The sequence below is a fragment of the Apostichopus japonicus genome, chromosome 6, assembly GCF_037975245.1.
Source record: "Apostichopus japonicus isolate 1M-3 chromosome 6, ASM3797524v1, whole genome shotgun sequence".
NCBI classification, from domain to species: Eukaryota; Metazoa; Echinodermata; class Holothuroidea; order Aspidochirotida; family Stichopodidae; genus Apostichopus; species Apostichopus japonicus.
The window spans coordinates 12566048-12578807 of NC_092566.1; the positions used below are offsets into that span (position 1 = coordinate 12566048).

The 12760-nt window shown below is 36.8% G+C and overlaps 1 protein-coding gene across 1 annotated transcript; it reads left to right on the top strand.

Moving 5' to 3' along the window:
• The first annotated feature begins 338 nt into the window (after positions 1 to 338).
• On the top strand, positions 339 to 12735 carry LOC139969017 (uncharacterized). The gene is made up of 6 exons (XM_071973711.1): positions 339 to 1320; positions 1774 to 1919; positions 2574 to 2674; positions 4442 to 4727; positions 7807 to 8049; positions 9889 to 12735. The coding sequence occupies exons 1-6, from the start codon at positions 1170 to 1172 to the stop codon at positions 10093 to 10095; spliced, it is 1134 nt and encodes a 377-aa protein (XP_071829812.1). The 5' UTR covers positions 339 to 1169; the 3' UTR covers positions 10096 to 12735.
• Positions 12736 to 12760: the final 25 nt, after the last annotated feature.

Sequence of the window (12760 nt, forward strand, 5' to 3'; positions counted from 1 at the left end):
TATATATATGTATATATATATATATATGTATATATATATATATATATATATATATATATATATATATATATATATATATATATACCACTGTAATCTGCTTATAACTGTCAATGAGTTCAAGACCTACAGTGCATGCTCTATGCTTATTCATGGTTTGTTTCATTTATTAATAGTTGCTGTAATTCTCCTGCTATTGTCATGTCTATTACAAATGCAAAATGTATGTTAAACCTCCCCAGTGAAATAAATTGTAGCAGATGGTTGGCATGCTCAGTAAATAAATAATAACTGTCTCTTTTTATAGGGAATTCAGTTTTTGGAGGAGACTGGCTATAGTTTACTCAGTGATGTATGGAACGCCAAAAGGGCAATGTATTTTGTTGTCTCCTTTGATGTCTCCTTCGATGCTGTTGTCTAATTTAATGTTGTTGTTTACTTTTATGTTGTCTCCTTTGATGTTGTTGTCTACTTTTATGCCGTTGTCTACTTTCATGTTGTTGTTTACTTCAATGTTGTTGTCTCCCTTAATGACGTTGTCTCCTTTAATGTTGTTGTCTCCCTTGATGCCGTTGTCTACTTTTATGTTGTTGTCTCCTTTTATGTTGTTGTCTCCTTTGATGCTGTTGCGTCCTTTAATGCCGTTGTCTACTTCAATGTTGTTGTCTACTTCAATGTTGTTGTCTCCCTTAATGCCGTGGTCTACTTTAATGTTGTTGTCTCCCTTGATGCCGTTGTCTACTTTTATGTTGTTGTCTCCTTTTATGTTGTTGTCTCCTTTGATGCTGTTGCGTCCTTTAATGCCGTTGTCTACTTCAATGTTGTTGTCTACTTCAATGTTGTTGTCTCCCTTAATGCCGTTGTCTCCTTTAATGTTGTTGTCTCCCTTGATGCCGTTGCCTCATTTAATGCTGTTGTTGTCTACTTCAGTGTTGTGTTCTCCTCTGATGCCGTTGCCTCCTTTAATGTTGTTGTCTTTTTTGATGCCGTTGTCTCATTTGATGCCGTTGTCTACTTTGATGCTGTCGGCGCTGTTCACCAAAAGCAGTATGGTATGACGTCGTAGTACGTAATATAGCGCGCATATATGGATTGATCAGTATGTACGTGCACATAAATGTGACGGCGCAATCAAGTACGTTTATGTTCAGAAGCCAGAATAGACACGCAAAATGTCAGAGCGAAATCAATTAGCCCATCTTGTCCGTCTCGGTTACACCAACAAAATAATAGCAGAAATGATGGGAGTCTCTGTTAAATCAGTCAAGAACTTACGAAAGTCCTTCAACTTGAGAAAAAAAGATATTTGTGGTCAAGTTACAGGTACGGGCCTAGGCCCTATGGCCTAGTCTTTTTATATTTAATACAAATAATAATAGTACTAGGCCTATGTAGCTAGATAATACTGCTAATGCACGGCTCAACTCTAGTAACTCAAACTGTATTGTATTGTAATATACCTACTACTAATAGTAATAAAAAGTACTAGGCCTAGGCTCATTACTATACAGCCTGGTACCTTGAGTGACTCAAGCTTAAGGTCATTACATTCAAATTCAATGGGAATCCGGGTACCAATATATGTAACACTATATATATTACAATATTGTTGACCTTGTTAGGGTTATTAGGTGATATATTTTGAAGTCCTTCTAATATGCAAAACATTCATAACTGACAGTGCTTAGTTTATTTTCTCATTTGATTCTAAATACAGTGCATGGAACTTGTTCAATGATACCTTAATCACCAAATCTCTGTTTTTTCTGCTTATAGATCCACAACTCGATGAAATGGTGACTGCAGCCTTGACAAGAAACCCAAACTATGGGGAAAAGATGGTTCATGGACTGCTAGCTTCCAAAGGAATTAAAGTTCAGCGGCAGAGGTTGCGACAGTCTCTTCGCAGGGTTGACCCACAGGATGAGAATAATAATATTGTTATTGACTTGATCCACACAAGTGGTGTGTGTGTGCATGTCTCTGTCTGAAGTTAAATGGGATTACTCTCCAACGTGGTATGTATAGCTTTGAATTTAATGAGCACGAGAATTCTATTGACATTTTTGGTCAAAGGTCATTTGCAGCCAATAGAGGTCAAACACTGAAAACCATATAATCAGACTTGCTCAACCATGTCAACAGAGGTCAAACACAGAGAAGAGGGAGGTTTGGATGAATCTCAACTTCTATATATTGAGAGTTGATGAACCATTCGTGATAATAGCATAGACATCATTATATAATACCGTACCTTCTCAACACCTGTACACTCACTGTGTCCAGAATCATAATTGAGCCAAGTTTCTTAACAGCCAAGGTACAATGAAATGTTGTAAATTCTTGTTTTCAAATGACCCCATAATATCCAAATGAAGTAAATTGATCATTATGTTACTTATTTGGTCTTCACAAAGTTTGACCACAAGAAATAAATTTAGTAATATGATAAATAATATAAATGTGGCAGAGGTTTATTGATGTACATTTGTCGTCTATGTTTGCATGTGACCTAAAATATGTTTTAACATAACTGTAAGCTAACTTGTGTCAGTAAAATCATTCCTTTTCTTACAGGAGTTGAAAGGAGAAAGGCAACAACATTGCACAGAAGGCAGTATCATGTGGAAGGACCAAATTCTGTTTGGCATAAAGACGGCAACCACAAATTGATAAGGTATATACTAGTGTTTGCACCGACTACCCGACAGTCACGTCACTACCGGATCCTATTTTATTACCCGATTTCCACCTTTAAAAATGTAAAATTCTGGCATTTTTCACGTCTGAGCGGTACCGGGTAATGTATCCGGTGCGCCAAGCGGTATCTGGCAGTATAATATCTGGGCGTGCCGGCCACTAAACAGAAGTACCAGGCCTGGAAGAAAACACGCCCGGCAGTGCTCGACTTTGGTAATTACTGCCCTGAACATTAAAATAGTGCCCGGTGCCCAAAAATTTGGTACCCGGGTACCCGACAGGTAGCAGGGTCCGGGTACCCTGGTACAAATTTTCTACCCGGTGCAAACAATCGGATCAAGTTTTATACATTCACATGGAATGCAATGAAATTAACCTAACATGTGATTAGAGTAAAAATATGTCCTGCAGGAGGGGCAGAAGAAAATTTGTGGTCACTATGGTCTAGTGTTTACACGGGGTTACCCGGGTACCCACCCGACAGAATGCCACCTGGTTCCTTATTTATCACCTGAACCCTCAAAATCATCATGTGCAGGTCTATCACTCATCAAATTTGCAATAAATTTGAAAAGAAACCATGAAAAATTATATACATAATGTACCCAATTACAAACAAACTGTTTAATTATCAGTTTCAATGACAAGTATCTTTGAATACATCCATTTTTGCTGGTACAGAATGTGCATTACCAGTATGTGATACAGTGCATTTAGTGTTACACAGATCATAGTGGAAATAAAATTAGGGTACCCGAGGGGTAATGTGTCTTATTACCTGAGTCCTAAATTTATTACCTGTGTAAAGACTAATATATACATGCACAGTATTGGATAGAGTGAACATTAACAATTATTTAATGCATTCTGGGGACCAACACTAAGAGTATATGATCACATGCATTATACTCTACATTATGTCATCTCACTATCACTAATAATTCCCCCCCCCCCCAAAAAAAAAAAAATACAGCGGCAGCATTGAATTTAGTAAAGTCATATTGTGTAGTAAAGTCAAGTTGTATAGTATAAATGCTATGTAAAAGGTAAATTGATTGGCAAATGTTAAAAATGGTGGAGCATTTTGCTATATGATACCAATTAAGTCCAACACTGCATATCGGTGATGCAGGGGCCGCCTGGTTCATAGACATTCGTGATGAACCAAGGGCCACTTTTGATTGATTAGGGGCAAGTTAATACAAAGAGTATGGTCAATTGGGCTCTGTATACAATGGATGAAATTCAAATTTAATTCCAAATATGTTAAAGCCTATGCATAACTAGAATAAATATTGCTAAATTATTGCAGATTTGGCTTGGGTATGTGACATTGGCCCAAATTGCTGGCTTTCTATTAAATTTGCTTTGGAATGACCAGGAGCTACTTTCTCTCAAAAGTGACCCCTGGTTCATAACCATTCTAGTAGAACCAGGGGTCACCAGGGGCTAAATGGCCCATGGCTCCTGCTTATTTCGAGCCTTGGATGCAGTAGAATTGAATGTTTGGTTTAGCATGCCAATATAAATGTACCCATTAATATAGATTTATGCATGTCAACCTTGTGTGACCTCAAATGTCCATTGATTACTCCCAAGTGATGTTCGCTTCATTATTATTTGTGTACTCATTTTACTCAATACGGAGTAGTACTTACAGATACCTAATGGTTAATTACTATATGGTGACCTGAAATGATATTTATTTCAAATTTACATTTCATACTATACAATTTTTTTCAAGGTGGCGGTTTGTCATTCATGGTGGCATTGATGGCTATAGCAGGATCCCAGTCTTCCTTCGTTGTGCTTCTAATAACAGGGCAGAGACTATGCTCTCATCATTTCAAAGAGGGGTATTAGATTTTGGACTCCCAGCAAAAGTGCGCTCAGACAAAGGAGGTGAAAATGTTCTGGTTTGTTCATTCATGATGAACCATCCTCTTCGTGGGCCCGAATCAAAGCCTTTCATCACAGGTCGGAGTGTCCACAATCAAAGGATTGAACGCTTATGGAGGGATGTTTTCACGGTAGGATGATATGTTTTACAAACTTTTTTGTAACTCTTATTTATGTTAGGGAAAATGCACATTGTACTGTCATCACATCTCCACATTTCATGATAGATGTCAATACAATTTGACACTTGGCTTATTTATCGTTCTCCTATTTCACATACCGTATATGTTCTTGAAACAATACTGAAAAAATTATATGACTCAAACCCACATATAAAGAATTATATTTTTCAGATACAAGTTTATGATAATTACAACAAACATATCAACTTACTGCGCAGTATCCAGTATTTTTGTTATAAGCGAAAGTTTTCTGTTCCATGATAGTGAATTCAGTTTGAGATATCAGCCTAAAAACCTCAAGATATGCACAAAGGCATTGTTATTCCTTGCCGTATTGGTTTTGGTGGGTCAAATACACGGTATGAACAGTGTAGGAACTAAGCGAGGGCTGAGGGCGATTATCCCCCATTCAAAAAAGGCCCTGGAGGGCGAATTTGCCCATACATATAGTGTAAGGAAGACAGATTTGGGCAAATTTTAGCCCCATCAGTCACAAAAGAGCCCTCCTCAGCCAAAATTTATTTGATACCCTGGTCAAATACTGTCTTGCAAAAATAACTTGAGAATACAAATGCCTACTACATCAATACTTGGTATGTGAGTTTTTTATATGGAGTACAAACACTGTTCTGCCATTCAAGTAATTGTTTTTTTTTATCGCCTATCGGGCAGGTAGTCCTGTTTTCAGTACTTATTCATTTTTCACAGGGATTCAGTTTACACTGTACTACTCATGTTATTGTTTATACTTCATTAAGCAAGCCACCTTTGACTCTTCTTATCTTTCTCTCTGCTGCCTGCTCTTTGGTCAGATCAGTTTGAGCTATCTGTAACTTCATAGCACAGCTCTGTTATGAAAGGTCAGCAGGGGGCAAGTCAGGATGGAAGAGTTGTTGATAACTTTCTCCTTGACCATACATGAGGAGGGTCTCATGGTAATGGGAGATTCACACTTATTTCTTTTCTCAGAGACCTGTGTTGTTTTTCATTATAGACATCATTCTGTTTTCAGCTTTATAGTAAGCAACACCGCATCCGCCTTACATATCGTATGCAGTTTCATTAGCTAACGTTTTCGACCTGGCTCAATTATAATCTGTAAGTTTTCTCTTTGTCTTATATGTTAGGTTAATTATTGTACTACCTTGCTTACCATGCACATGTCAGTTAATTAAGATTGTTAATTAGACATAATTAATCTATTTGTTTTCCAATTAAGAAGTATTTACCTTGTTTGCAGGTTTGCACATAATATGTTGTTTATTAAATATGGGCGACGCCATAACTATAAATATTTACTTGTGACTTGAATAAGTTAATATTAATTTAGTTACACTTGGGTTTTAATTACCTTAACCCCTGTTCAACTATGTTTATGCTCACATATTCATGTTCCTATCAGAGTTGCGTAATACTTACGTTGCGTATTTTCCGTTCGTTGAGATGGATTGTTGTTACTAATTAATCTTAATAGTTTTTGCTCATTTGATACTCTGTTTGTTCTTTAGTAAACTTTGTTATTAATTCTTCTTAAGACAAGTTAAGAGAATTAATTGAACCCCAGAGTTATTCGACTCTCATCACATTATAGTTATTCAGTGTAGAATATTGTACTGTGGTGAGCTTCATTTGGCCTATGGCAAGTTCGAAGTTCACCGTTATAATCTTTCATTTAAAACATTCATAGTGTTGTATTTAGCATCATTATTATTCAAGTTTATCATATCCTTTTATTTCAGTTTTACCGCGATAACATGAGTGAGGAATCTCAATACAGTTTACAGAAACGTACTCCTGTCTTTTTCTCGTCATTTCGCTGGTTAGCTAGCTGTCTAGTGTCGCATATCTAGACGCGTCTGCGAGGGCAGCATAAACACCATATTGTTTGTTGTGATATTACAAGGTCAACAGTGGTCAATGAAAAACTTGTAAACACAAGAACAGTGTTTTACCAAATCCATATATGTAGGCTGCCCATATGGTGTACAAGAGCCTTTTGATTTTAGTGCCTCTTTAAAGTCATTTTAGGTCAACAAAGTTCAAACTCACCTTGTACGCCTCCCATCTTCAGAAGCAATTTTTAGCTACGTACCCAATTATGGTGACTGTCTGACTGCATAGATTTCTTTCGCATCCGGCAAGGAATAAAAATAGCTATGCTAGGATGACCTCTCCTACAAATTGGTTATGTGCATACAGATTTGGAAGGCATTTTATTATACTTGGGTATTGCTTGTTCTGGTAGTTTATGGTGACGTCATATATATTTCATTCTTGATGAGTCTCAAGGTGTAGGAATACTGTTAGCATTTGTCCCTGCATGTTGAGTTTGTTACATTTGTGAAAATCTCCAACCGAAAGTTAGAATTTATTCATACTTGGTATTAATGTGTTGGTAGAGAGTGGGTACATGGTAATACATGTTCAAGTTGATTGATGCATATTTATTAGGGGGCGGGGCTTAAGTTTATTTTCTCTAAAATAGCTTGTAAACATTGTTACTGAATAACAACAAGCTGGATTGAAGTCATACTTGGTATATAGATGCGCCATAGTGAGTAGAAGAACCCTATTGATTTTGGTGCTCATATCAAGAATATTGTTGAGGTCACAGGGTCAAATGTAAACATTCTGAATCATACTTTGTGTGGAGGTCATAATCTTTGAAGTGCTAGTTTGTGCAGTGTTTAATGTTTTAACATGGCAAGGAATCACAAAATATTTTTTTCTGGTTACCACTACTGACCACAGATGATTTTCGAAACAACTGGGATTTCATAACAACACATATTGCATGAGGTAACTAACTGCATACAAAGCATTGGCTCAACTGCAAGTTAGCATTGTATTATAGGCTGATTGTGTTCTTGGTATTAGCACCCAATTTAACCTCATAAAAATAACCCTATGAATTTTGTTAGGGGTATTTCATGTCAACATGGGTCAAACCATGAACACTTTGTAACATTAAAACGGAATCATAGTTTATTCTGGTTTTATTTATTTCAATTTGTTAATGTTTCAACAGGGGTGTGCAAGTACATACTACACGCTTTTCAGCAAACTAGAGGATGACGGCCAACTAGACATCGCTGATGATATTGATCTGATGGCATTGCACTTGGTGTTCCTTCCAATTATAAATGACCACTTGGGGATATTTCAAAGAAGCCACATGCATCACAAGATCAGAACTGCAAACAACAAGACCCCCCTGCAGCTCTATCATACAGCCATAGATGAAGGACATCATGTGGATGTTATCAGTGAGGTAGATATATATATATAGTAAAGGTGGTGGCACTCATAGTGTTCACAATTTTCGTTACACTGGATATGCAAAGTTTGTATGAGGTTCATGTGGACTCACCATTCTAAATCGTGATAACATAAGAAAGGTATTTGAGGTACTTTGCAAGTATGTGATATTTAATAGGACAATGAGCAATTTCAACGTGGAAACTTTACGAGTGCCAACCCCTTTAGATATTTAAAATTGACAGTGCATCTTCCCATTGTCAACATTTTGTAGTGATGGAGTCTCATTAGATTTCCAATGATGCCAAGAGAATGCAGCTGGAATCTACATACTTATTTTGAGGCAGTAAATATTCCACAGACTATAAATATTTAAATTATCAGGTTAGGGCCGCCTAATTAAACAAAACAAATGCAAATTAAAATGTACGAACATAGAAACATTGTCAGAGATAAATACACTTCATATATTATGGCTTACAATATGCAATTTATTAAAAATAGCAATACCAGAAGGTAAATAGACAAATTTTTGGATACCCGACGGTTCCCATTTTTTTGTACCTGTGTAAACATTAGTATCTATGAAGTCATGATGGTGTGTGTGTATGTGTGTGACGCTCCTTGTAGTCACCATAAGTAGACAATGCCTTGGTGAATCAAGTTCGTACTTGGTATGCAGGTTCTCCATAATGAGTTCAATAATCCTACTGTTTTTGGTGAAAGTCAGAGGTCAAACTCTAACATCTGTGTGAATTCCTTCTAATCGGCTCATATTTGGTATATTGATTCCTTGTGGTTAGTACATAACCACTATTGTTTTTGGTGTAGGTCAAAGGTCAGGAGGGGTCAAACACTGAAAATCTGGAAATATCGAATTGACAGCTTGTAATCAGCATAACTTAACAAGGTTAGCTTGTAGCCACTTTATACTTGTTTCTTAAACATGTATACCATGGGTATTAAACTAATATAAGTATCACATACACACAGGAAGTCTTGGATATAGGAGACAATTAAGTGCCCTTAATCTGAGAAGGATATAATGAATTTTAGGTGTGTTTGATGAGGGGGGGGGGGGATGGTAACCACCAAAATTGTGTAAATATCTTGTCAACTGGATAATCCAAGCTGGACGTGCATAAACCTGTCAAAATTTGCAATACTGGTGAGCTCAAGTGATGTTATATATTGCACATTAACCAATAGTTACAACAGTTAGTTATGTATCCTGTGATCTCAAATTCTCTTACATGAATTATACCATAGTCTGATTATTACATATCGGTTATTCACAACTTATATAACGTGACATAGACTAGCTCACAGTGATGTGTTCAAGGGGTGTGGCATACCCACACAAACCCACTCCTACCCCACAACCCTGGAAATTATGCACACACCACTGAGAGTATACTCATTATGTATAGGCCAAAACTATAGCTAGCGTTAATTGTAGAGTAATAAGTTCTTCAACTCCAAGCTTTATTTAGCAAGTAGCTGGGCCGAGTAGTGGAGTAGTATACTCAATAATTCTTCATAGTCAAATATACAATCTTACTAGCTACTGTGTATTCTGGTTATTGAGAGCCAATATCCTTAAAACCAATGTGCTGGATTATGGAGTGTGCCCTTGGAGCATGAAAAAGCAAAGCAAAAAATACAGCAGCCACATAACCAGAAGAAGAGTCTTAGTCTAGGTTGGGAATTTGACCACGAAGATGACCACATATACATCACAACACTTGCCATACATGTACATTTTCAATAAAATTCATTAAAAAACATATGGCAAGGAACAAGGAACCACTATGCACAGTTGCGTTCTTATTTTTCTGTAACATTCTTTCAGGAAGAGATGGAGCACTACAGACATCAAGATGCAGGTTTTGTTGCTGATGCTGTCAACGTGCCAAATGGAATTCAGCTAACAGAGGACCAACAAGCAGCATTCACCCGTGAATTCAACCTGGATGTTTCTGCACTTCGTCTGGAACAAGACCAGATCTGCTATTTCGTTGCAGCCAAAGACTTTTTGCACAACATTCTCAACAATTAATTGGCATTGAAAACAAGTACTGCAGATGAGTGTGAAGAGGATGTTACACTATACTACAGTATAAACACAAAAACAGTTTTTAGCTCAAACCAGCATGCTGGTGTGAGCTATTGTTACAGTGCGGCGTGTATCACTCTATCCGTCAACAATTGGTAAAAACCGCTCCCACTCGCAGTGTTTAATGCAATTTCATGAAACTTGGACACAAGGACCATTGGGTATAGGGCCATCAGAGATGGTCCGAAATTGTTAATAGAGAAGTGTAAAAGGGGGAATAGTATAGCGGGGAAGGAAATGTAATTTTGTGAATACACTCAAAATGCTTCTTTTCCTACCAATTCTATGGTACTATTTAGAGCATTTGTCACATTGGTACTTTGCTAGTGCCTTCTTTGGGTTGTTTAGGATATTTTGGGCCTAAGTCACCTTGGGGCCATAGGGCCATTTTATGAAATCACTCAAATTGAGTTGTTTCCTACAAATTTCCGGAAATTTGGTTTGGCCCTTACATTTTTGGGCCCTTAAATTTATTAGATATTTTGGGCCCTCATTTTTTTCAAAGGGGTGGGGGGGAGTGGGGGTCAAAATTTTCTTTGAACATAAAATTTTTGGCCCCATGGACCCAAAATTGGTGGAATCTGAAAAATAGCCAGAAATTTTGTGGGACAAAAAGTTTTGTGGGCCCTACATTTTCGGGGCTCTGGAAGGTATGACCTTATGCACCATTTGTTGATTCCTTGACAGCAGCAAAGTCACGGTCAAGCTAAAGTGGTTACAAGCAAGGGATGTCACATGTGTGACAGCCCTTGCTTGTAACCACTTTAGCTCGAAGTGTAATATATTTAACTTGAGTGGAATTCAATTAAGCTAAAGTGAAATAAAATTTGACTTAGGTAAAATGTATTTACTAAAGTGTAATATATAGAGTGTTAAGAAAATCCAAACTCTCTGTCCGTTTTTGGTTGCAAAGAGGGTGTAAATTGATACTAGAGAACTAATGGTGCAGAGCTCACACCATAAGTGGGGTCATGTTATGATACTGTGCAACACTCCTTAGAAGAGGAGGCATTTTCTAAGGTGTTTACACAAAATGACACCCAAATGACCACTACATGACCATTGACCCCAACTTCCTGAACACCCCCAAATGAAGCACCACGATAGTATCAATATGACAAACAATCAAGACTGCGCCATAAACACTGCAGGAAAAGAATCTTTTTCAGTGTTTTCATGAAATTACCCAAATCCCCACAAGATAGTATCAATATGACAAACAATCAAGACTGCACCATAAACACTGCAGTAAAAGAAGCATTTTCAGTGTTTTCATGAAATTACCCAAATACCCACTGACCCTAAATCCATGAACACCTCAAATGAAGCACTCCAAAAGTAGCACTATGACACACAAACATGACTGTGTCATAATTATTCATTTCTATGGCAGTTTTAAGCTAGATACAGCAGTTTTAGGATAAAGTATATACATATAAGCATTGTATATGCTAGATAACGTAAAATGCAACGTTACCTCAGGATAATACTCGTCACACCATGTAGTATTTGTGAAGGTAGGCTGCAATTATTAAGGGCCAGGTCAAGGAAAATCAGAACAAAACAAACTCTTATAATCTAAAGTCCAATTTTGTGATCAAAATCAATGAAATTTGTCAATGGAAAAAAAAAAATGTTTGGAATAAAACAGAATAACAACAAACATTTGCATAAGATATGTTTCATAGTAAATATATTAAACAATGGCATCAGTGATTCTGTAGCACAAACTTACTTTGGTCGAAGCCTTTGACCATTAGTGACAGATCCTGTATGATCTAAATAGCATCCCTCAATATTGATAGAAAAACATTATGGATGGAATGAAACAGATACCTAACATAGGCTGAAAGAAATAGTTACTGCACACAATATCAGCAAACAGAGTTTAGGCTATATAAATCACATAAGATAAAAAATAAATAACCATAGGCGTAACTGCCCTTCCAGTTTCGGGCAGTCAGGAATTTTTTCAGGAAAATAATAATTGCGTTTCTTCAGGAAAAGAAATTTTTTAACATAAATTTACTTGAAAAGTTGCCAAATATAGCACCAGATTGCATCTAAGGACACTTAAGTATTCATAGAATTCTTTAAAAGGAGGGTGACACCCTTTCAAACTTTGGCCCCCCCCCTCCTTGATATACTACATCCGCTGCCCATGGAATTATCCTTTCTATAAAATCATGCAAATGTTTATTTTGTAAATAATAGTGACCTAGCTATTGTTGTGAAAATAGCATCCCTGAATATTGATAGAAAAATATGTTACGGAATGTATAAAACAGCACTATAACGTAGGCTGGCAAGAATAGTTATTGCATAAAATGTCATCAGCAGCAGCAGTAATAGATGCAAATAAAATGTTTATAAATCACACAATGTTTGAGCTTTACATAAATAAGTGTCCTGCTATATCTATCCTTGTGAGAAATAGCATCCCTGGATATTGATAGAAAATTATGTTATGGACGGAATAAAAACAACTACCTAACATCGGCTGGCAAGAATAGTTACTGCACACAATTTCAGCATCATGGTTAAGTATTGGATGCAAATAAAATGTTTACAAATCACACAATGTTTGAGCTTTACATAAATAAGTGTC